At 41.6% G+C, this 25394-nt stretch overlaps 1 protein-coding gene across 13 annotated transcripts in view; it reads left to right on the forward strand.

Moving 5' to 3' along the window:
* Rapgef4 (Rap guanine nucleotide exchange factor 4) overlaps positions 1–25394 on the forward strand; it is a 283143-nt gene that overhangs the window by 145000 nt on the left and 112749 nt on the right. For 6 of the 13 annotated variants that reach the window (XM_078017613.1, XM_005324601.5, XM_078017600.1 and 3 more), the window contains 2 exons: positions 10543–10615; positions 14662–14681. In XM_078017613.1, the coding sequence (XP_077873739.1) occupies positions 10543–10615; positions 14662–14681 (93 nt within the window). Of the gene's footprint in view, positions 1–10542; positions 10616–14661; positions 14682–18381; positions 18534–18562; positions 18810–21843; positions 22032–25394 lie in introns of those variants that run through there. The other 7 variants (XM_078017608.1, XM_078017612.1, XM_078017604.1 and 4 more) reach the window with 6 other exon arrangements.

Here is a 25394-nt window from a genome sequence, read left to right on the forward strand (position 1 = left end):
GGGAATACTTGAGGTCCCCCACCCAGTCGGTCAGTCTTGGGCCCCCAGTAGGAGGCGGCATTTCAAAGGGCAGGTTGGTCTCCGACTTTGTTGGCTTTCTTGTAGCCCCATCCTACTTGGGCATTAGTCTGGGCTTCTTAAGGGATTCAGCCTTGGAGAACTTTGTCCATCAGAGCCATTGTCATGATGATTGCACCGCAGACTTCGGTCCTCAGCAGCCTGCCATCAATTAAAAATGGCTATGAGTTGGCAAGTGTGATTTTGCTTCCATTTGAAAATTCCTACAGTAGGACTAAAGGATGTCACTAAATACCATTGTCAAAGAGTCGATGGACGTTCTTTGTGCCCTGTTCTGCCAGTGCTGTAGAAATCAAGAAACAAGGAGACAGAGTAACTTGATATAGGGAGTCACCTCAGTCCAGCATGATGTGCTGTGGGAAAAGCAGTGTGTGTGTGTGTGTGTGTGTGTGTGTGTGTGTGTGTGTGTGTGTGTGTGTGGCTTTAAGTTGGTAAACAGAAAAATTCTGCCTGCAGGTTTCCATTTTTATCTGCTCTGCTCTCTGCCTTCCTTTCTACTACTGATATGTCGAAGAATGTTCTAGCTCTCTGAGGCTTTAGAGCAAAATGTCACATCCATTTGCACATCATACAGAGATTGTGAAGTGCCTCTTGCCAAGAAACAGAAAAAGTGTGTGGGAGGTGCTAAACATCACATCACTCTTCCAAGCTACCTGACTCTGTATTCGTAATGCTTTCAGAGAAAGTACAGATGAATTGATCTTTACCTTTACCTTTTATGAGCTCGGCTTTAATATGTTGGGAGAACCTAGTAAAACACAGTGAATGGGACATTAGCATGAAGCATGTCCCCACACCCAGAACTGTCTCTCTAACTGTTCCAGTCCTGGATGCTGCCCACACATGCTCTCATGTGTTTGTCCCCAGTCCAAATACACACCCCTTGACCTCCACCCATCAGGTGGAGCAATGCCTGTTGGTTGACTTCTTATTTTTAATGCTTTTTTAGTTCTTTTCTAGCTATTCCAGCTTAGGGGTTTCAGATATAGCCTAATGACTGTCCAGGGGTTCCAGAGGACAGGCAAGGACAGACAGTGACTGGGAAGGCAGTGGCCAAAGCTCAGGTGTCTGCCTGGCTGCCACTGGCAGGTAGGAATGCACTGTCCTTCTGCAGGGTGACCTGGATGGGCCTCCTTGACATTGGGCAACAACTTGGAGAACACCCAGAAAAGGTAGCAGAGCTCTTTGACCCTTAAGGTGAAAAGCCTTGCCCCACCAGCACCCTGTCTTCTCCTGTCTTAGAAGGCTCAGTTTGGGATCAAGCGGCTGGCCAGCCTTTTTTATTCACTAAGTGCTGTGCTTTGCCACTGTGACCTGCCTCTCAAAGAGCTATGTGACTCAGGCGTCCTGTCTCCTTCCCCAGCAGGGGCCACACAACTTTTGAAATGCTCCAGTTCCTGGGCTACACCTGGGCCATAGGGGGCTTGTGTGCATATTAGGAAAAGGTGCCCCCTGCTCTGGGTGGGAGCAGCCTAGGCCAGGGCTCAGGGATTATGGGGAAGAGCTGGGTTTAGCCCCAGCACCCAACTCAGTCTCACAGCCACTCACTCAGCCTTCCCAGACAGAGCTCCTCGGTAGCCTTGAAGCAGGCAGTTAATTGGCTGAGATAAACCAGGTTTTAACTTTTCTAAGAGTGTCACCACCTTCGGTCTCTTAAAAACATTAGCGTCATCAGTGACACATCTACAGCTTAGTTTGGGGACAGTCATATGAGCTCACGAGCCTGAGGACTTTATCTCTTTCTACCCCATTCCCCCACTTCTCACATTCTTCCCCCTCCTCTCTATTCTTTGACTTGAAAACTGGCCGGTTGTAATTTACAGATTAATCTGGCGACCAGTCCTGTTGATAATCAGGCTCTGCTCCTGTTGATATTTGTGGGCGGTCTCTCTAGTTCTCTTCCTCTCCACATCACTCTGCAATTTGCTTCTTCTTCCATGGACAGTTCACCATGTGGATACAAAGTAGGTCTCATGTTACAAAATTATTTAAGAAGGTCTATTATTTAAGTTCTGATTTTCCCATAGTCCCTTTTCACAGACAGAGCAATAGGAATGTTGTGGGTCTCCATATTGGGTCTATCCACAGCCTCGGCATTGTGAAGTTATACTGTGGAAAATGTCCTGTCCCAAAGCTGAAGACTGTCTGATTGGGAAATAACAACTATACTGTGATTAGCCTGATTCATCATTGGTCTTTTGTTACTATTATCAGTATTACTATTATTATCCACTAATTGTAATTATGTGTCTAATATGTGGTGGGCACTTTCATAGATTTTGTTTCTCATCCTGATAAGGGTCTTGGAAGATGGGTGCTTCTATCCCAGGATCCTTATCTAGGAGATTAAGGCAGGTTTACAGACAGCATATGACAGTATAAGAAGGGCCACAGGCTTGTGTGATTCCAACATCGGCATGCTTTCTATAACATCAGAGGTCCTTGGTTTTTTCCACTGAAGTTCCTGAATGCAGAGGAAATCAATACATAATGCCTGGGGTCTAGATCCTTTGTAGCTAGAAGTAGCCAGCAGCCAGTTCAGAATTTCTTTGATGTCTCATGCTTTAATCTTTAAAAATTATGCAAATTTAGCTTTCTACTTCATGATATAAAAGTATAAAATAATCCTTTAAACTACTTGACATAGAATAGAATTTCAACTCCAGGAAGAGCTCCTGTTTGTCCTTCTCTCCTTCCCTCCTGTCCTGCTGGGTGCCACATGGTAGGGGCCTGCATGTCCCCTCTGCAGAAGGTCAGCCTTGCACCATGGTACATCTTGGTTAAAGTCTTAGTACCAATTTGTTGACAAACTGTCTCTTGCCAAACCACCACCATAGAAGTCTTCTTAATAAAGAAAAGTCCCTAGTACTTCCAAGACAATCCCAAATTAGTCTTTGTTGATTTCTTTTTTTTTTAATTTTTTAATTGTAGATGGACACAATACCTTTATTTGGCTTATTTTTATGTGGTGCTGGGATCAAACCCAGTGCCTCACATATACTTGGCAAGCTCTCTACCACTGAGCCACAACCCTCTTTGTTGATTCTTCATGGAAATCTTTGAGTGATGTCCATTGGCTGGAAGTTCAGAGATGATTTAATCCTGTGGTTTATAAAATTTTATTCTGTAGAATTCAATGTTATTTTTTTAAGTGCAATCCCTCTTGGAATTCTGATTTATAAAACAGAAAAAAGTGAAGACAGTCTCGTTTCCATGAGAGCTGAAGGCCATGTTTGCATGCTGTGCACCTGCCCCAGGATCCTTCAGGTCTGCAGAACAATGTTTAGACACCCTCCATCTAATTCAGAGCACTCAATTTTCTGATGCAAAGACTGAAACCAGAGAGCTTAAAGGACTTGTCTGCAGTGACCCAGCTGCTTAGTGACCAGCTAGGAGGATCTCAGTCTAAGACCTGAACTTGAAAGTTCTTCCAGGACCCCAGATGGCCTTTTTGGCTTTCTTGTCATTAAATAACTGATTTCCTAACTGCCTTTCCTAACTCCAGAGGACTGAGAAGTGGAGTTCTCCAGCCAGGGGCATCTCACAGTCCAGGTCAGCTTCTGCATTAGAGTAGTCTCACCATTAAGGGGGAGACTGACACCTTAGACCTCAGAGATAGAACCAAATCCAGACTAGTGGTCTTCTGTGTCCCACCCCCATCCCCATTCTGGGCTCTGTAGGATTTTCTCCAGCCATGAACAGAGTACCTCTATAACAGCAAAGCCCAGGCCATACCACATGTCACACATGAGACACTAAGGGACACAGTGCAGGAGTCCGGGGGTAACCCCAGAGTGCAGCACTTCCTCCCTCCCCCCCTCCCCCCCGCAGAGCACTGACTCTGAGTTCTACTCCTCTTCAGCCAACTGTTGATTTGTCTCTGCTGACTTCATACTTGAGTGAACAGGACAGTTCTTCCCCAAGTGCATATGGCCACTTGGAAAATGACCTAGCAAGGCCACGTCACCTACCAAGCTGTTAAGAGTGTATTTGGATCCAGGGAAAGGATTTGCAGGTGGATATCAACCAGGATCCCAAAGAAGACATTGACAAAGGAAGGCTCAGTCAGGACACCTCAGCCTCAGCAGCGAGGCGTGGAAGTGTGCAGAGCTGACCTTGAGTAACCACCATCAAGGGCGTGGGTCACCCCTCAAAGACTGTTGACCTCAGTGAACTCCAACTCGTGCTGACTTCCCTCCCACTTAGACCTGGGGACATTCCACTGCTGTCACCGCCCACTGCCGCACAGGCTTTGACGAGCGGTGCTGCATGCCTCTGCTGGCTGCCCCACTGCCCCAGCCCTGCCAGGCAGACATGGGTGATCCCATGGCCTGTGTCCACTCAGCTGATGGCCCAGGTTTGGTCCCCAAAAGCTGTACCCTGTCCCTTGTCTATTCCAGGCACCATATGGTTTAGCATTGGTCCCTGTACAAACCTAGAATCCCTATGTTGCTTTCATCTCTGGTAACCTCTAGGCAATCCCTCCACTAAATTCTGCACATAGAAGCAGTTTTGCACGCCACTTGGAGGACCAGTGACTGTACAGCCCCCTGGGAAGGGGGGCTTATCATATTCCAAGGTAACTTCTAGCCTGTCTATTCATTGTTGAAGCCAGAGCTGCAAATTGGACAACTTTAATCTCTACAATAGAGTCCTGTTATTTTTTATCTATTGGTATTTAACAAACCACACCAAGTCTAGTGGTTTAGAACGGCCACCATTTCATTGCCCATGTGGGTTCTCTGAGTCAGTGCTAAAAGGGCACTGGGGGATGACTCCTCTCTGCTCCACCCTGCCCTGGTCTTAGTGGGAAGACTTGAATGACTGAAGTTGATTCAAGTCCCTTGGGGTTGGAATCATTCAGAGACCCCAGAGGCTGAGATCAGTTGGGCTGCTGACCAGAGCACCTCTAGGTGGCCTCTCCATCCAGTTTAGACTTCTCCATCTAGTTTAGATGCTTCCTTTTGATGAAAGAAATAGAGATTCGCCTTTCGAGAAAGCACGTGGGATGATAGAGTGTTGTTGTCTTCAGGAAACATTGTGCCCCAGTCTGCTGTCTGGCTGTGTTTGACACCACTAACTCAGAGCACAAGATCTGAATCAGGTCTAGACGAGGATGAGTCTTCTCAGAAGCACTCTCTCTCTGGTACAACTCCCTGAATATGCTTCTCAATTTACACCTGTGAATGAGAGACACACATTAGGTCCCTAGCAACACCCAACAAATAATAGGTATAGGGGATAGGGAGAGGCAATAGACCTTTCTATTAGAAAAGGAAGGTGTGTTGGTCATCTTTTTGTCACTGTGGCCAAACGTCCTGGCTGAAAGGAACAGCTTAGAGAAGGAAAAGTTTATTTTGGCTCAAGGTTTCAGAGGCTCAGTCCATGGTTGGCAGACTCAGTAGTTCTGGGCCCAAGGTGAGACAGAATGTCATTGTGGAAGGGCATGGTAAAGGAGAGCCGTTCAGTTCATGACAACCAGGAAGCAGAGAGAGCTTGAGTACAAGGAAGCAAGGGTAATATAACCCTGCAGCCACGCCCTACCTGCCCACAGTTACTACCCACTAATCCATTCACCTCATTAATCCACCAAATGGATTAATGCACTGATCAGAGCACTGCCCTCATAATCTAACCACTTCACCTCTGAATTCTCCTACATCGTCTCACACATGAACTTTTGGGAGACTTCTCATATGGCCTAAACCATAGCAGACGGATTGGAATGAGGTTCATAGAACAGTCACCAGTTGATAGCGATTTTGAAATACAGCCGGGAAAATGGCATCAGTTCCTTGATGAGAGTCCAGTTCTGCTTCCCGGGAAATTTTCTGTGGCTCCTGGTTTTGCCTTCTGGGCTTCTAATTTTTCCCTCTTAGTCATGTTCCCTTTACATAAAAAGCAGTCTGTGCTGCAGCTGTGTGGTTTTGTCAGCGTGATTTCCACGCGCATTTCAGGAGTCTTTTTGTCACGTAGTGTACCTTTCAGTCCAAAATGGTGTAATTTTTGGAAAATCTTAGTGGGTTTCTTATGTATCGATTTAGACTTCACTTTGTTAGACAAGAGCCATCCCCACATCTATCTTGGCATAAGCCTTTCTCTACTTTGAACCCTTTTTGAGGTTCTTGTGACACAACATCCGTGAAGCCCACCTTAAACCTTTCTGAAGTCTCCAGTAGTCACACTCTGGGCCTCTTCACTCTGAGGCTTTGTTTCCTGCCAGTGTCCTATATTTGATCTTTGTCACAAGGCCCTTTCTTACTCTGAAAACCTTTTTCCGAGAGATTGGGGATAAGACATAGCTTTATTTTATTTTTTTTTAACTTTGCAAGTCTTGAATCCTAATTTATATTTACTCTAACTCTGATTGCAAACTACATGACTCCTTTGTTAGCTTCTCTTTATCTGCACCCTAAAATAGGAAACTAAAAGAATTGACACTTGGCTTCTTCCAAGAAATCTCCTTAGCCTGTCCCATCTGTTCATTAGGTACTTCTCCCATTTTCCACTTTCCTTGAGCATCAATCTTGCTAAACGTTCCACCCCAACATAACAAGGGTCAGTGTCCTTCATCTACCGTAATATGTCCCCTGCCCTCCTTTCATCCCCCATACACAGCCCTCCAGTCCCATCAGGGTTCCTCCCACCTTCCAATCCCAAAATTAATGGCACATGTTTTAGGTTTTGTTGCAACACTGCCTTACTTTCAGATACCAAACTGTATTCTAGGTATCTATTGCTGTATAACCATTATGCCAAACTTATGGCATCTGTCAACAACCCTTTTATTATGTCTACAGATTCTTTGGTTCAGGGTCAGGAATTTGAACACAGTACATTGGGAATGACTTCTCTTTGCTCCATGTGGTCTGGAAGCTCAGTTGGAAATGCTTGAACAACCAAGGTGATTTGGATGTCTGCAGGTGACTCAAGTGGCTGGGGACTGGATATTGCCTGGAAGCTTCTTCAGTCAAATGCTGGGTGTTGGGTTGGGTGACTCAAAGGCTAGGGTCCACTGGGGTGATGGACCACAGCACTCATCTATGGCCTTTTATTTTTCTAATTTCTTCCTTCTTTTTAAATGTTTTTGGTTTTGATTGTTTGGGATTTTTTTTTTCTTTTCTTTCTTTTTTGCTTGTTTTCTTGTTGTTTTAGTAGCAGAACCTTTTGTTCAAATGATAATATAGAAGTTCAGTAATAAATAAATACAGGAGAAGGGTTAACTGTTCTAGAATCCCAGAGGTAACAATGCCCATGGTACAAAAGTCAGAAGTTCTCAAGAATGTATAATGAGAACTAAGTCTCTCTCCCACTTGACTGTCATCCACACAGAGATCTTTTTTTAAAAAATATTTTTTTAGTTGTAGATGGACACAATATCTTTGTTTATTTATTTTTATGTAGTGCTAAGGATTGAACCCAGGGCCTCACCCCTTGCAAGGCAAGCACTCTTCCACTGAGCTCCAACCTCAGCCCCTACCCAGAGATCTTATTCAAAGGAAGTCTTTGTCACTTCTTTTTTGTATATTTATACAGGTTTTATTCTAGTTAACTGTTTCCATTCTGATTCATATACAGTACTCTTCCAGGTGCTTTGTAAGAAATCAATTTCCAACTTTAATGGATATTTATTTAAAAGTGATTTTAAAAGGTTGACTTTTTATTTGCAAGTCCAAGTGTTTTAACTCTCTTTCTGTAGCCTCCTCTATATCAAAAGATGTTATACAATGTCATCAATGTAAACTACTTTACAAGTGCAATTCAGCAATGACATTTATGAAACAATTAGAAATTTGAACATCAGCTGGATATTTTGAGCTGTGATAATATTGTGATTTTGATTGGAAAAAAAAGAGTCCTTTTCTTTTAGAGATTCCTACTGAAATAGTTATGGATTAAATGATATGATAACTAGAATTGGCTTCAAAATCATCTTGAAAGGGGTAGATGTGTAGATGAAATAACACTGAGTATGTGTTCATAATTATTGAATTTGTGGTATTCTATTTCTAGGTATATTTGAAAATTTCTAGAAAAATTTTAGAAATCCAACAGCTCCCCCCCCCATCCATGATTTCACTCTCCATGGCTGTAGTTACCCAAGGTCACCTGTGGTCCAGAGTTCTGCACAGTAGAATAGATATTTTGAGAGAGAGTACATTCATCTAACTTTGATTACAGCATCTTATTATAAGTATTAAATATTTTATTAGTTGTTATTAATCTCTTACCATGTCTAATTTATGAATCAAACTTTATCACAGGTGTGTGTGGATAGGAACAAAAATGGTTCATGTAGTTTTCAGTACTCTCCTTGGTTTTAGGTATCCACTGTTGGTCTTGGAATGGGTCCCCCTCAGATAAGGAGAAATTACCATAATATAATTACAAGGCAAGGTGCCCCGTGCAGAAGAAAACAGACACAGGTGACTATGACAGCAAAGGACGATGCCTGTTTATTTTCAGCACTGAGCTGGGGCCTGAGACACCACCCTCACATAGCAGCATGCACATGCTCTGAAATCCAGCCTGCCGACTCTTCCCCAAAGGACTGCTCTCTTTTCTGCTTCCACTAGCGGCTGCCCTGGTGGTGTGCTTGAGAGAAAAACGGAACAGGTGCTATGGGGTTCGTTCATTCCAGGATCAGGAAGGTACTTCCAGGAAGCTCAGGGGAATTGACATTGAGGTGCCTGAGACAATGAACACCATCCTATCCAAGACAACGTGTCTAAGCAAAGTGAAATGGCCCCATTGATTCATATGAGTTGTTTCTTTTAGGAGCCTGTTAGGGACTTGCCGACAGCCAGAGGAATAACTCTAAAGGTTACAAGGGATCACAGAACCTTCAAACATAATCAGTCCTTGTCTCCTGTCTCTGAGTGTGTATTATTTAGAGCCCAGAATAATTGGATGCCTAGGAATGTGCTTCATGAAAGCCCCCCATGTAGAAGAAGGGTATGAGGTGTCATGAGAAAAACGAGAATCAGCAGAGCATGGTGGTGCGCTCCTGTAATCCAAGTGGTTCAGGGGGCTGAGGCAGGAGGATTGAAAGTTCAAAGCCAACCTTAGCAAAAGTGAGGTGCTAAGCAACTCAGTGAGACCCTGTCTCTAAATAAAAGACAAAATAGGGCTGGGCATGTGACTCCGTGGCTGAGTGCCCTTGAGTTCAATCCCAGTACGAGAATCAGAATTGAGGGGTAATCAAAGGAAATGGCAGAAATGCAAGGTGATATATTGGCCCTGTGAGTTTGTGTGAGTGACTTGTTAACTTAGAAGCACAGAAAATTATGATTTTAATGTTTGTGTGCAGGTGTTAGGATGGTTGCTTCCAAATGAGAAAAAAAAGATTAAAAAAAAAAAACAACTTAGTTGCATCTTGACTAGAAGGCTCTTTTGAGAAAGCATCAATGTTACATTACATATGCCATTCAAATCTACCAAATGGGCCAGATGGTGGCCCAAATACTGGCGTATCCAGCATGTCACCAGCTTCCCATTGCTATAGATGAAGTCTTTTCTGCTGACGTTTGTGTAACCCACGAGCCCCTTACAGGGCATTGATTCTTTTGATGCTGTTGAACATTTATGTGTCACTGTAATTATAAACCATAAATATACATGACACCCTGTGCTAGAATTGCCCAGCTTTCATTCTGAAAGAGAGGAGGCTGCATTTACTACCTGCAAAGGGAGGAAAGATGGTGGACATTCATCTTCCATTCTTCGTAAATGTCACTACTCCTCTCTGGTGGGATACTCAAGGGTTACTTGGCACGCACCAAACCTCATCTCTCCCGAACAACATAGACTCCCAGGGCTAATGTATATTGCCAAGCAGCCCCAGGATCAGAGACCGCCTGGCCCAAAAGCCAGGGGAGTATAATTCAGGAGAATCCAAATGGCTCTAAATTAAGCCAACCTATTTTATTTGACAACATACCAAAAATTCTTTGGAGGTCACAGAGCAGGCAGGTGTACAGTATAAAAGGAAGTAGGTAAAAGGAAGCGAACGAGCTTCTTTCAAAAAGACAGTTTTTCAAGAGATGCGTTTCTTTTTGCTTTGAAAGAGTCTGATTCAGTGCCATTCACCTATTAAGAAGGAAGCACAGTTATTTGTATCTGCATCTATAAAAACGGAGTGCCGTTTCTCCCTAGCAAAAGCTGAGCATGTGTTTGCAGGGCAGGGAGGAGGATAGGAAGCCCACACCATTCAGATGCACAAACAGGCTGAGATGGACCCCTCACCTGGGCAGGGGGCACATTCAGTCCTATCCAGGAAGACCCAGGTAGAATCCAACATCTTTATTTTAGACCAGAGGCCCCAGGGAGCACGTTTCACGGCTTTACAAACATAAGGCTTAGATGCTTCCTGACACTCGGCGTTTCTGCTTTGTAGCATGTAAATAAATGAATGCTCCAAGTGAGTAAATATCTGTGTGCTGAGTTTACAATCTTGTCTTTCAGAAATATCGGCAGTATATGGCAGGACTTCTGGCTCCTCCTTATGGTGTTATGGAAACGGGCTCTAACAATGACAGTAAGTGAAAAATGTGAACATGTTGTATCTAAAAATTTGTCGTGTGGTACGTGTTTACATGTGAACAACAACAAAAATGTCCTACACCAGCTTGACAGAAAATCTCCAGACTTTTATGTGGATAAATAGACCTGCCAGCTCACACTCGAGATATTTGTAAGATTATTTTGTGGTCTTGGCTAATGGAGGGAAGTGTACTCTGGTGCCAGCTGAGGCATAGACATGCATAGAGGTACTTTCTCAAATTATTTTCATCTGATAGTGAAATGCAGGGTGGTTTCTCTGCTCTTTCAAAGATGGGATTCATGAAAAGCTCTTGTCTCTGTGACATCTTCCTTATTTTGACTCTGTTGATCACGCAGAGAAGCAGTGTGACTCATCTCTTATTCTTGTTAAATCACGGCCTCTTCAGATGCCAGCCCTTGGTAGATGGTGGGTGCTCCTCCAAGCACCCCGAGGGTGACCGTGGAAAGTGATGGGCAGGTTAACCGTGGTGCTCGTTTCTCCAGGTCTATGCATGGCCAAGTGGCATGGTCTATACGTGAAGTGCAGATGGCTAAAAACAGTCAGGCCTTTTGCAAGAGATTAGTTTCTGGCTGATGGTAAAAGAAAGGAAGTTTTTCTGTGTGACTCTCTTTTCTGGCAGGTGTCCATAGACTCCAAGAAATCCCCTGTCCCCTCAGTCTGTGTGTCTTCATGATTGTCGGAAGCCTCTGTGTCGTTCTGTTACTGCTGTCACTGGGAGTCTCTCCATGTACCTGTGTGTCTCCTTAGGCTCTGTGTGTGTGTGTGTGTGTGTGTGTGTGTGTGTGTATGTGTGTGTGTGAGTGTGTAACAAGGCACCAAGTACTGGAGTGTTTGAACTGTGGTACTTTGACCACCAGGCACAGTGATGAGTGTGCAGTGGTTCCAATCCAAGTGTCTTAGGGACATGGAATCGCCCTTCATACCCTCTTGCTGGTCCTTGAATTTCTGCCCTCACTCCTTTGTCACTCTGCAGGGACCCTCTTCCCACTTAGCTGGAGGCATCTCTGGGAAGCTGCTTCACCTTCCCACTCCTGTTTCCCCGCTCTGGGTGAGCCCTCTGCTTCTCTCCCTCCATCAGGGGGATGGCAGGCAGGGTGGGGGCAGGTCTTTCTTTCCTTTCCTCCCGTGCTGGTTTTTCTCTGTCCTGGCTGAGCTGAGGATAACTGGTTCAAGAGGAGTGCTGGGCATGAAATTCCAGCAGTGCCTCCTCCTAGCCGTGTGACCTGGACTAGACGCTCAGATCCACTGTGCCTTGGTTTCTTCACAGGATGGTCGTGAGAATTAAATGAATGAAAATGAGTCAAGTGTGTGGAAAGGTGCCAGGCCTAGGATGAGCATCCACATGGTGGCAGCCAGTACCTCTTCCCCTTGTCACTCCATGGCCCTCAGACTCTGGCTTCTGCCCCAGCCTCTTGAATGCACCACTCCAGGGTTACCAGTAACCAACTCATAAAAGATCCAGTTGCCCCCACTCCCCAATCCTACCGACTTCAGTAGCTCTCCCCTCCATTCTCCCTGAGCTCCTCGGGCTCCTGTGCAACGTCCTGGTTTCCTCATCTGTCCCTTGCATTTTTGCCTCTTTCGCAGTTACTTCTTCCCAAAGTGTAGCTATTTCCCAAGAGTCTGGCCTTGGCTGCTTTGTTCTTTGTTTTCTCCTCAGCCATCCTGTCTTCCCTGTGACTGGTACAGACTTCCTCAGCCAGCATCTCCGTTTTCCCCATCACTGGGAGACCTAACTTTCCAGGAGCCACGGCTTCCCTTTCTACCTGGATGTCCTGCTGGCCTCTTCACCTCAAAAAATGTGGATTAGGGAACACAGACTGATTTCCATAAGACCGTCCTTCTCCCCAAAGCCCACCACCAGTCCTTCCTCTGTGCTCCTCCCAGTCCAAGCTCTGACCCGCAGCCATTTGGGTTCCTGCTTTCTCTCCCACCCACGGAGGCCATGCGGTATCCCCCGGCCTTGCCCCTTCCTCTGCAGTCTTCATGCCCTTGACTTTCTTTTCCCCCTGCAGCCACCTGGCTGAGGCCTTGTCACTCTTAACTCAAGAGCAGAAATGAGCTGACTGGCTCTCGGTATCTTACCCTTGGTTTACCTTCTACCTGATTTCCATAAAAAAATTTTTTTGTTTTTTTTTTTTACTTTTTATTATGAAAAATTTCAAACATAGAAAGTAAAAAGAATAATATAGTTAACACCTTTCTTTTCATCACTTCGATTTAATTTAATATTAATTTAATATTAATAAATTAACATGTAGTTTAAGGTTGATATTTTGCCAGACTTCCTTCCTTTCATCATCTATGCATATTTTGCCCCAATACTTCCACAGGCATTTTTGAAAAGCTTCTTCCATGTGTAAGCATACCACCACTCTGACATCTAATCACTGGCATGATTTTCTTTAACAACATCCACTATTAAGTTCACGATCAAATTTCCGGAACTGCATATCTTTATTGCTGATTACTCAAACTGGACTCCAATCAAGGCCCATGCCGTTGCACCTGCTGCTAGTGTCTTAAATATCTGTTCTTTTTGAATAATCTCCTTCCCTCATTTCTCTTGATCTTATCACTCTGTTCCCCCAGAGCTTTCAATGATTGTTTGTTGTCCATGGAAGTTTGAATTTCAACACTCTTAATGCCTTTGTTCAACTTTAAAGCTCCTGCATGGCCTCAGGCCACTTGGTCAGTATTATTTCCCTACACATACCCCTTTCCGGCAACTCTGATATGGTGATTTGTGCAACTGTGTCTTTATTTTCTTGAATGTCCTAGAAAATAAGCTTTTGTATCCCCTCAAGCAGTCAACTGTCATTCTTGCAAATGGTTGTGGGATTGCCAGATGGGTGGATGGATTTGAGATGGTGCAGGGTACTGACATCAGCTCACCCTCACTCCTTCTGACAGATCTGGGAAGTAATGACCAATATTCCCGTTAATATTGCCCATTTCAGGGGACAGCTGTCTTTGTCCCCTGCTTCCTGCCTGAGATGTTTCCCCTGAGTCTATCCTAGTTTGGAGGGCAAAGCTTACATCTCTTCCCCACCTAGCCTTTTTTGCATGGTGCCCATTAGGGTGGGCACTCAGTTCTGTTAATACCAATGTCGTAAATTCTGTGTGGTCTCTTGTGTAAGACAAAGAACGTCCTATTTACTCAGAATGTCCACTCTTTTTACAATGCAAACCACCATACACTGCTTCCTTGGTTTGAAATGAGGTGCAAGCCACACGTGGAAACCACCCATGTTTCTTCTCCCTCAATATGAGACCACTTGTGCCCACTGTACTGGGTACATTAAGCTCTGCTGACTCTGGGACCTTCCAATGTGGCCATCATCACCACGTCTATCAGGGTAGCAGCCCCAAAGGAAGTGAAAAAGGATAGGGCCTACCTGTTGTAGATACCCATGAAATGTTTATAAATGGATGAGTAAATCAATGGAAAGTTCACTTTTTAGCTAACTAAAAATAACTGAGATACCCCGGACAGAGTCACTGCCACACTCAGGCCTGATTTGGAAGAAGCAGAAGGTTTCTTTGCTCAAAATGGAAGTTGTCTACCAGTGGTTTTTTTATGTCCTAGTTGCCCCCAGATTCAAATCACTGGAACAGGGTGAGATGGTTTATGATGTAAAAATGCATTAGATGCAACCGAAGGGCTGGCGCGCCTGTCCACGGCTGGGAGTGCTTTGGTGCTGAGTCAGTGGAATTAGTTACTTATATGATGTGAATGAATCAAGGATGGATTTTTGCCTTTGGGAAAATAAAGTATATGGGAGAGAACTGAAATAAGTGTGGATTTTGTTGCCTGGACACATAGCCCTGCTCCTGATTCATTGATTTATTGGTTATAAATTTTTATCGATGCTGCTGTTTTCCTAACCAGCATTATATGAGATTTTATGGAAAACACCAAAATGTTATTTGTCTTTGTTCAGCAAAGGATTTCAGTATCATTGTACAGGTTGATCAGACAATTTATGGCTTCTCTCTGTCTCTTTTTTTTTCTCTAGGGATTCCTGACAAGGAGAACGTGAGTAGCTCTTCTCTCTGCCTACTTCTAAAAACTGTCATAAGGTAAAAAAACAAAAAATAAAAAAAAACCATGGTGACTCTACCAGCAAAAAAAAAAAAAAAAAAGCTTTTGATCTACAGTCAACAAAATAATAAATATTTTTCTAATCTTATTTTGATATCTTTGGTGAGTCACTTTAAAATATCAAGGGTGATGCTTTTGACCTGGTCATCACATGTCCCTGAGATTTAGTCTGAAGAGGGGTTATTCTAGGGGCAAATGGTACAATTGCTAAGTGTTTTCTTTTTCCCACAATGCATACATGTCAGTAGAACAGATCATTAGTTTAACACCAGGTAGAATATGATTTGCTTTTCCTTAGTAAGAATACAAACTGTGAAATTCACCGTGAGTTGATAAATTTGCCTGATCATATCTAAATATAGTAAAGTCAACATTTCTCTTTGGAAACTGAAAATAATTAACTACTAACTAATTACTAATTGTTTTGGGGAAAACAGATAAGAAAGATTTGGGACAAGACTCCCACTAGCAAATGGTACCAATGGTGGTAGTTTAGTGGTACATCTTTTCATGTAAATAACAGTAAAATTAATTCTATTACCTGGACTCCAAATTACCTTAAAAGGCCTTTATGAATATTGAATGAGATAATCTGTGGAAAGCATAAAGTGAGAACAATAGAACTCTGCAAATGTTAGAACTCTTATTGTAATTAGTATTTTCTCAAGCCTCATATATCATTTTCTAGCTATCTTTTCTCCTGTGAAAAATGTTTTACCCTTTATAAATTAACTGTCCCTTTTGCTTTTTATGGCTCTCCTTAAAATACTTTTCTTCGAGGAATCGTGCCTTTGATCTTTTACTGTTAAAAAGTATCTTTGTGTGTTGAGTAAAGCTGTAGAGAAGCAGAATCGTGAAGATTCTAAAGCAACAGGCCTTACAGCCTAAAGTAACTAACTGCCTGCTGCCATTTTGGACATGGTTGCCCCAAAGCATCTCTGCTACACCAAATAGCACACAGATCATTTAGCCAAACCAAGATAATAAAAAGGGCCTTGTCCTTCCTCATCAAGGGACTACCAGTGATGTGGGGAACACAAGAAGAATGTCTAAGCCCTGGGAGGGTGAAAATGTCCTAAGCTTCAAAAGGAAACTCCATCCCTCTCAGGCTCTCAATGACCTTTCCGTTGGCCCCCCACAGTGGGATGACAGAAGCGAAACTCTAAGCAGAGGGCCTAACAGCTGTTGTCATGCGCTCACCTCATGACCAAACAGGAATTTGAAGTTTGCAGACATCAGATACAATCAGTTATTAACATGTTGCTCTGAACAGTTTGGAGCACAGACCAGGCTGTGGCCCAGTAAGCGTAGCAGTATGAGCTTATTTGTATTTGTTTGGCCTATTCTAGGTCACATTCTCCAGCAACCCAAGAAAAGCACACTTATTCCTTATTAGCGAATCCAGTAGATGTAAGGATACCACATGCTATTTGGAAAGCTCTCCAGTGCTATCAGTCAAGTAAAGCAAATGAGATGAAAGACATTCATGAGTACAGCTGAAGTTCCAGAAAGATAAAAAGAAACCTGAGAGCCTTAGAGTGGTGTTAATTGAAAATTTTTCCTTTACAAGGGACAAGCCGTGTTATGATGATTTCTTTTATCCTCTGCCTTCTTTAACTGCATGCCGAGCAATATTTCCCTTGTGCTTCTAAATAACAATCATGTGCCTGCGGACTGGAATAAAAGCACTTAGACAATTGTTTCAATGTCCAAACAGATTCTTTGTGGAAAGAGTGCCTTCTCCTTTCCAGCTTCTTCTATGGGTTTGTTCATCACCATGGTTAACTTTTAATCAAATATGCAGACACCAATGTGTGGTGTTTTGAACTACTTTGCCAACTATGTTCTGTTTATAGACTCTGCCTAACCTTGTATAAAAGGAACTTTCTTTGGGACGGAGTTGTGACTTGGTGGTAGAGTGCTTGTCTGGCATGTGTAAGGCCCTAGGTTTGATCCTCAGCACTGCATATATATAAATTAACTAATTAATTAAAGAAAAGATCCATTGACAACTAAAAAAAAATTTTTAAAAAGAACAAATCAATTGTACGTGTGTAGAAACAAATGGGCTGGCAGTTACTCGCTGGATTTTTTTATCTGATTTCTATACTAATAGGGGCAACATTTAACATGGAATGACACAGGCCACTGGAATCTGAAAAATACTTGAAAAATAACCATGGAGCCAGTAATGCAAGTAGACAATTTCGATAGGGCTGTGATTATTTGGGGGATATTGGTTTTGTTAAATTATTCTCTTTGATCTGTTTTTTAAGTTGTATTTTTCCCTTCTTTTGTATGCGCCATACCCTGCTGACCATGTTTAACACTGAATTTAAAAACCACAATTACAAGTTTTATAGTTGAATATTATGGTTGCCCTTTGAAAGAGTGAGTTTGATTTTTGACTACTTATGTAAAATTTGTTGTTTATTGGGCTTAGTCCTTGAGAGGGTAACTGCTGCAGGGTTTGGTCATTTTAGAAGGTTATGTTTTTCATCTTTGTTGTGGAAGCAGCCAAAGAAGAGACTCAGGGCCAGGGGACGTTTATGAAATAATCCCACTTATAAACATCTTTTTTCCTAAAGGACCACTTGAGGTCCTCATTTTTTAGGCAATTTTGGTATAGATAGCATGGTGGTATGATTGGTTTCTTGCTGATAGCTGAAGAGTGCTCTCCCAGGATGAAGCAGGATCCCTTCAGAACTCAGTGTTTCCCACGTGCTGGAAGATTTCAAGGGAGCAATTAGGAATGAGCAAGTCTGGGGGGATCCTTTCAAAGTGTTTGGCAGATCTCATTTTAAGATTATTTTTAAGCAGGAATTTCTCGAGCCTTTAAAAATCACAAGTCATTTATAGGAAGAGTAGTTTTTTAGAAATTATTATAAAGATCTAAAGTTTTAAATGGAAAACTGTAAGGAAATAATTTACACTGTGAAAAGTCTCATGCAGGAGAGGGAGACAGAATTATAGGCAAGCAATGATGAAGAATTTTAGGAATGTTTAGGGAATATAATAACATTTTTCTTTATTGCTGCTCTTTTTCAAGGTTAGAGAAAACAAATCAGAGTATTGTCCATCTATTGTGTGCTAACATCTTTTTTGGCCACTCTGTATGAGCTATGAATGTGATTGTGGGTCAGATGAAGAAAAAGGAAATTTAAATTTGCATCCTGCAAATTTAAAACATAAGAACTCAGATAATGACATAGAACCTGGTAAAACCCTTCAAACCCAGCTTCACAACACCAACTAAATTCAAACTAACAGTTTTCTGCAGAACACAGTTTTAAAACCCAGTTTTAAAAAAGGACTGCTGCAGGTGCAGACCCAATGAAGATTCTTGGCTGGAGTTCAAGGTTTACCCTGGACAGCTGTTTTCCTCTGTCTGAGAACTGAACAATATTACTAGCCCAGAACCATTTGAAGCACAGGTGTAACTGACCCAGACTAAAGAGCTTAATAGGAGAGTGAAATAACAAAATGTAAAAGTCTTAGGAACTCCTGAGCCTGCCTGTTCTGATTTTGAAGGACAAATTGCTTATCACCCAAGTGAAGATTAGATTTAGCCTTGCTGCTGCCAGATCCTGTGACTTGTGTAGTGTGTAAATACAAATTTCTTGAGCTGGCCTATTAGAAGGTGTGGCCCAATGAACCAAGACTTCTCTGCCCCTCCCCCTACCTTTGTCCCCTCTCTTAGCCTGAAAATGCCACTGACTTCATGCCCAAGGTGCCAAGGACAGCCTCAGCTCTCCAGTCTCTGAGGAAATGTTTGTTTTTGTCTTCGTGAGTTAAGCATTTTATGGGGCAAAATGTCCTTGCTGAATTTCTTTCCTTTTCTTCCTTCTATTCCTCTAGTCTGTTTTAAAAGCCGACTGCAACATCTCTCTCTAGTTTCTGCAGTTTTTAAGTTTGATTGAGTTTTTAAGATAATGTGTAGTTGCCACTCATCTAGATAGGAAGTAGTCAATGGAGGGAATACTGTAAAATCTCGACTCTCGGTTAGACCAGGTGTTGGTTGCCTCTGAATGTTCTCCACGTCATACACAGGACCTGCTTGCTGTGAGTTTGCTTGGTGAAAAGGAGTATATTGGGGTGGTGGATCATTGTTATATTTTAGAATTATTTTTACAATATTATGAACTACATTTGATGATTCTTTGAATGTTTCTGGGTTTCCTATCTTTACAATTTCTAAATGTCTTTTTCTGAAATAGAACTTTCTCGTGCTGCTGCTATACTGGTGATTTTCTGGGCATGTAACCGAGTTATGCTGTATAACCCTGCTTTGAATACGTTCTCTCAGTTTTTTCAGTGATCAGAATTTGGCATGGGTGAAAGATCACAGAGAAGCCAGGGAGAATCGTGTTTGATGGTGAATAATGATAATAATAATAAAAGACTTGAGATTTCTCCCATCGCTGTAGCCAGCAGCTTCTCCCTGCTCTCATTTTAATCAGTGGCCCAGCCTTGAGATGAGGCTGCTGGATATCAGCCCTGCTGCTGAGAATCAGTTCCCCGATTGGCAAGGAGTGATGGGCATGATGTCATGTTAATGGTAAAACACTATACTGCTGATTCCAAAGTTGTGGGAGAGTGCATTGCTGTCTTCAGAAACATTTTCTCTTGTCCTGAAAGCAATTATCTTCATCACCAGTTATTCTGGGCTGCTGGCATGTTATCTCAATTAACTGAGGATAAAATATATAGTATCGTTTATGTTTGATGTATTTGCGTTTTTATCATTTCTGTTTTGAGAAACTGAGACCAAATTATTTGCAAATATGTCTTATGGTTAGGAGAGAAAATTGTAGTGTTCTCAGATTGGATAAATTAATCTAGTGTTGACATGTCATTTAGGATTTGAATTCTTTTCTAATAACAATTCTCTGTCAGACAGGCTCCCCTGAGTCCACAAATATTAAAATATTCTGTAGTCATTACCTTTAGGTAAAATTACATTGGAGATAGGTGACAGATGGATAAATGTACATATATGCACATATACAGATATTCTATATAAAGGCGCATATGTAAATTCATGTCTGTATAAATGCACATATAACTATTTACATTCTTTAAACTTTCCAGAAAAAAAATTTCCAAATCATCTTTAGTGATATGGTTCAGAATTGTTTAGAATCCTCATTGCATTTTTTAAGTAAATATTTAAATCTTCACTTCAGTGTATTTCTATTTTCTATTTTTCTTCAATCAAAAACTTACTCAGAGATACCAATAGAATATATCATTGACTTGTTTGAAAACCTTTAATTTATAACCAGATTTTTTTATGGATCCCAGGCTCTGAATTGGACTATGAAAATAAATACGCAAAGCACCTTCCTTCAGGGAGTGGTAGTCCATCAGTGGAGGTGGACCATGAACAAACACGTGCAGTGAGATTTTATGGGTGAGCAACCAGACCAGCGCGTGGCCCCAGGCGAGGTCTTGGGAGCTTCTCAACTTGCAGTTGCAGCCCCAGCTCTGCCCATTACTAAGATGTGAACTTGAACAGTCGCTCGCCCAGCTTGTCTCCTAAAGAATGAGGATAACAATAGTGTCAGCCGTAGGGGGCGCTAAAGATCCAGCGCATGCCCAGTGCTAGCCCCAGTGTCCTCACTGTGGACAGACTGGCGCCGTGCCGTGTGCACATGCGAGTGGAGGGGCCCAGGGCTGCTCACTGAGAAGTGCTTGTGGACTGTGATAACAACGTGGGTGTTACCCAGGTGGAAGGGAAAGGATGGGCTAGGCTGAGGACATTGCATGAACAAAGGAGTAGAGTGCCGGAACTTTCACTTTTTGAGACTAATTTTGTCAGATCTAAATCAAAAACTGTTTTCAGCACTCTTTCTAAGGATCCTTTTCAAAGTTATCAAAATCTAGCTTCCAAGGTGCAGTCAGTTTGAGAGGCTTAACAGAACTCTTCTTTTCTCTCCCTTCCCAAAGCTTTATCTGTTTTGGATCCAGAGGGGCAATTAGCTTGAATTTTCCCCTATTTGTACTTCCTAAAATCATGCCTTCTTTTTTTTTTAAATGACAGAACTAGATTGCTGATGCCTTTGAAGCCTATTGTTCACTCTGACCTCCAGTTCCTTTTCTATTATAATTGCTCAGTCAATTCTCTCTCATTTTTGTTGTTCTCCTTTGAATTACTTTGCAAAGCTTCCTATTGAATTTTGCCCTTTTTCCTTTCCTTGTTTGTCAAGGTCATTTTAAATTTCAATCCAGTTTTTGTAACTGTCAGCCACCTCCACCCAATTGGGTGTCATTGTTAAATTTGATAAGAATGCTTCTGATTCTATATCCAAAGCATTAATAAGCATGTTAAATCTAGCAGCATTCAGCTGAGGACATAACCCTGTAGAATTCAATGTGTTTGTGCTAATTTATTTGCATACATTATAAAATAACCCCATCCAGACATGAAAAGAAACTTAGGAAAACATGCCATGAAAATACTGGGTAAATCGAGTGCTAAGTCATTGAATTCATTTCTGTCATGCTTTTCACTCATTGAAGGAAAAGGAAGACAATAATTTTCTATCTCGGAAGACATGAGTATGACTGATTCAATATTCATTCACTGTTAATGGTTCATGTCCCTGGAAATGTGTGTTCATCAGAGTTTGTGCCCCTGACATTTTGCAGCCAGAGACACTGAACAAGTCACTCACCTCTCTGAGCTTCAGTTTCCTCATCTGTAAGATGGTGACCCCTGATCTACCTTAAGAAAAGGACTAATAAGATAAAGCATGGGGAAAATTCCAGAACTTGGCACTTTCTCAAATATGAGGCATTGTATTGGGCTTCCCTGGAGCTTAATTCTAAACAAGATCCCACCCTTGCCTATGTGACCTCAGTCCCAGGACACGTTTCTAGCTTGCAGGGGAACACTGTGGGACCTGAAGATTGGTTATGGATAGGCTTATTCGGGTCCTCTTGCATCCTTTTAGGACTTGGTCTGAGTTCTAGAAAGAGTTCAGGATGACAAATGGAAAGTCATTCTTCTTAATGCCCTCAAAACTTGGCTCAGACAGGAGGATGAAAAAAAAAAAATCCCAAGTCACACCAAATGCTGTATGTAATTTGATAGCCGGATCCCAGACAAAGTGAGGAAGCCACACCCAAACCTTCCCCCAAAGTTAACCACAAAGATGGACCAGAATAGAGAGGGAGAGCAGGAACATTAAGATAAGCGGGAAAGGCACCTGGCCTGTTGGGGCACAGCGGACAATCATGGATGCTATCACAGCAGTTCCCCCTGGACCTTCTTGCTTTAGGGTATGTGAATTTTTAAAATATTATGTTTAGTTAGTTCTCCTTTTATGTGTCAAAGCATTGCAGTGTACCACTGCTGAGTAAAGGAATTTGTAACATATATGCAAAAATAGCCCTATCAGTCAATAGGAAATTATTTTAAAGGACTGAAACAGGTAATGCCCCTGCTCCTTACTTTTCAGCTTTATATTTTGTTTTCTTCCTTTTTTTTTTTTTTTACTTTGGTGTTTATTGTATTCAAAAAACACGTGAGCTCCCTCTGGTGGTCATTTTGGTGTTTCTTCATGTTTAATGTGAATTTTAGTTACAGAGCACAAGATGTGGGAAGGAAGTGAAAATATAATCATAACTGTTATTTTCTGTTATAAGGTGTCTGTGGCTTGGGAAACTCCAATTCCTTCATCTCTCCATCCATCCACATGTGCATATAGACAGCCCATCTCTCTAACATTGTTGATACTTGACTTTCCCAAATAGGGCAGCCTGCTCTGCAAATCCATAGAGAGAGATCGAGCTTCAATTCTGCAAGTCAAACAAACATTCCCAAGGAGTCTATTAATCAGGAAATTTTTATAGAGTGCTTACTCCATATTAGACCAGAGTTAGCCATGGTGAAACATAATTTGTTGTTTACCATTTGAAAATATATAAACAAGCTCTTTAATAGTTGGCAACATTCTATTCTTTTTCTCCTTTAAATTATATTCCCATTGTTTACCCCATAAATTAATCTTATTATAATGTATTTTTCCCAGACCAGAGGACTTTTTCATTACATCAATATATTCATTTAAATGCAGCTTCAGCTACAGTAACAAAGACCCAGACATAACAGTATCTTAAATAAAATTGAGGGTTACTTTTCATTTATGTTTACTATCCAAATGTGAGCTGTCCAGGATTACTATGGTAGCTCTGTGTCATAATGTATTTTTATGATTGCAAATCTCTATGAATTACTCTTGTACTTAACATGTTCAAAAATATGTATAAGTGTAAATCTTAGTGTTTTAAAATTTCTGGTGAGCATAAGTCTTTCTTACAATTTATCTACTTGATTGAATGATGATAGTTAGCAGTTGTATATGATTAGTTCTATTTTATAAATCTCTATAAATAATTATTTAACTTGAAGTAAATTGTCATTGGAAATGCATCACAAAGTGAGTTGGCGGGTGCTTTTTAAAAAGTGAGGGCTGGGGTTGTGGCTCAGAGGTAGGCCGCTTGCCTAGCATGCATGAGGCACTGGGTGTGATCCTCAGAACCACATAAAAATAAAATAAAGGTATTTTGTCCACCTACAACTAAAAAATAAATGTTTTTTCAAAAGTGGATGAATATAGGGGCTAGGGTTGTAGCTTAGTGATAGAGTGCTTACCTAGCACAAGCAAGGCATTGGGTTTGATCCTCAGCACCACATAAAAATAAATAAATAAAATAAAAATATTGTGTCCATCTACAACAGAAAATATATTTTTTTAAAAAATGAATGAGTATAGCTAAATGAAATAGGGGTTTCATACCAGTTTCTCTTCTTGGATCTTATATTTGTAAGCACTAGGAAAATTCATTCACATCAGCAGATGGGAACATAAATAATTTTAAGCAGTAGCTTGACTTAATTCGTTGACTCCTATGGAGCTGGGTAACACTTCACGGAGAGCTGGAGGTGAGGAAGGTAGAGTGGCAGTGGAGGTGATGGAACTTCGCCTTAAGGATGGATTTAAAGATAGCATCCATAGAATTTTCTAGTGGTTGAAATTTGAGGTGAGAGAGAAAGGCCTAAAGGTGACTTCCAGGTTTGGAGCCTGAACACATGGAAGGAGGCTGTTGCTATCAACTAAGAAAGGGAAGGCTGAGGTTAAAAAGACCAAGATTGAAGGCCCCTGTGCTAGTCAGTATCTAGAAATGAGTGTGATTAGACTCTGACACTGTACCTAGGTCCAATCAATAGCTGCAGTGGCAGGCCTTAGATTAGAGAGTGAAGATGTGATAGATATTGGGGATTTGAACCCAGCAGCATTTGCCTGGGGTATGAATGAGACTAAATGTGTCTAAAACAAATGGATAATGAGACAGAAATCAGCAAGAATTTTATTGAGTTTGTTTCAGCCCTCTGTTATCTTTTGTGGACTGTAAGAGAACTTATATTTGTAAGTAAACCTTGCATGTAGCTGCAGGTGTCACCTTTCAAATTAATAAAGGTTGATTTATGGAATATTTCAAGTACAAATAGTAAATGAGCCAAGCTATCAAAGCGTTACTTAATAAACATCCTCAGGGACCTAATTTAATGAATAGGTAAAGGGATGTTATTTGTAACTTAGCCCACACATTATTTCTATATGAATCGGTGATTTTAAATGGCGGTGGCCTGCTTGAAACAATTTATTTTCTTAATTAGTTTAATCATTCTCTATACAGTTTCTTACACTAGTTAATGGGTTAATGACCACTTTTTTCTTAAATAAATTAATTTTTCTTACCTAGTCACAAATTTCCAATTAACAAAGTTTGAAGAAGTGAGGTAATGCTGCAATGGTAGGGAAAATGACCGTATTTTATTTAATCTTTTTAAAATTAACTAATGTGTATTAAGTGCCTACGTTAAACTGCACAGCCTCTGTACTTTGGCTCTAGAGATGCAAAGTCCAGTGAAATACATTTTTACCTTCGAAGAACAAATGGCCTAATGGGAAAAAGAGATAGGTAAAGGGGTAATTGTATCAGAGCATAGTACTGAGAGAGATTGGAATTAAGAACAAAAATGCTAAACTATCCTAGAAGAGCCACATCACTTACAGCCTAGAGGACTTCTGAAGAAAGCATGACTTATTATTCATCTCCCAACATTCTCTTTTCAAAAGAATACAGAGTGACTAAGTTACTGTATATCTCCAGACATTGAGGTATGGGTTGCAGAACCTGTATCAAGCCACCTCAAAAACAAACAAGAGGGGCTGGGGCTGTAGCTCAGTGGTAGAGCATCTGCATTGGGCTCAATCCTCAGCACCACATAAAGATAAATAAAAGTATTTAAAAAAAAAAAAAAAAGCTATTGGGGACCAATCTCTCCAGTCCCTAGGACAAGCAGATGTGGGGCTGGTATTAGGCTAACAGGAACCAAAGACTCTAACTCTTGCTGCTTCCCCATAAGCCTAGACAGACAGGGCCACCAACATTCCTGGGTTTTCCCCAGTAGCTACTGTGTGGGAAAATCTCAGGCAAGGACTCTAGTTTAGTGTGGGTCATGTGACCCCTCTGGCTGGACACTGAGCCACGGTGGATGAATAGACTCAGGTCCACACACAAGGGATATGTGACCAGAAGAAGGAATATCAGAAAGAATCGCTGTTCACTGCTCCT

Source organism: Ictidomys tridecemlineatus, chromosome 7 (genome assembly GCF_052094955.1).
Source record: "Ictidomys tridecemlineatus isolate mIctTri1 chromosome 7, mIctTri1.hap1, whole genome shotgun sequence".
Classification (NCBI taxonomy): domain Eukaryota; kingdom Metazoa; phylum Chordata; class Mammalia; order Rodentia; family Sciuridae; genus Ictidomys; species Ictidomys tridecemlineatus.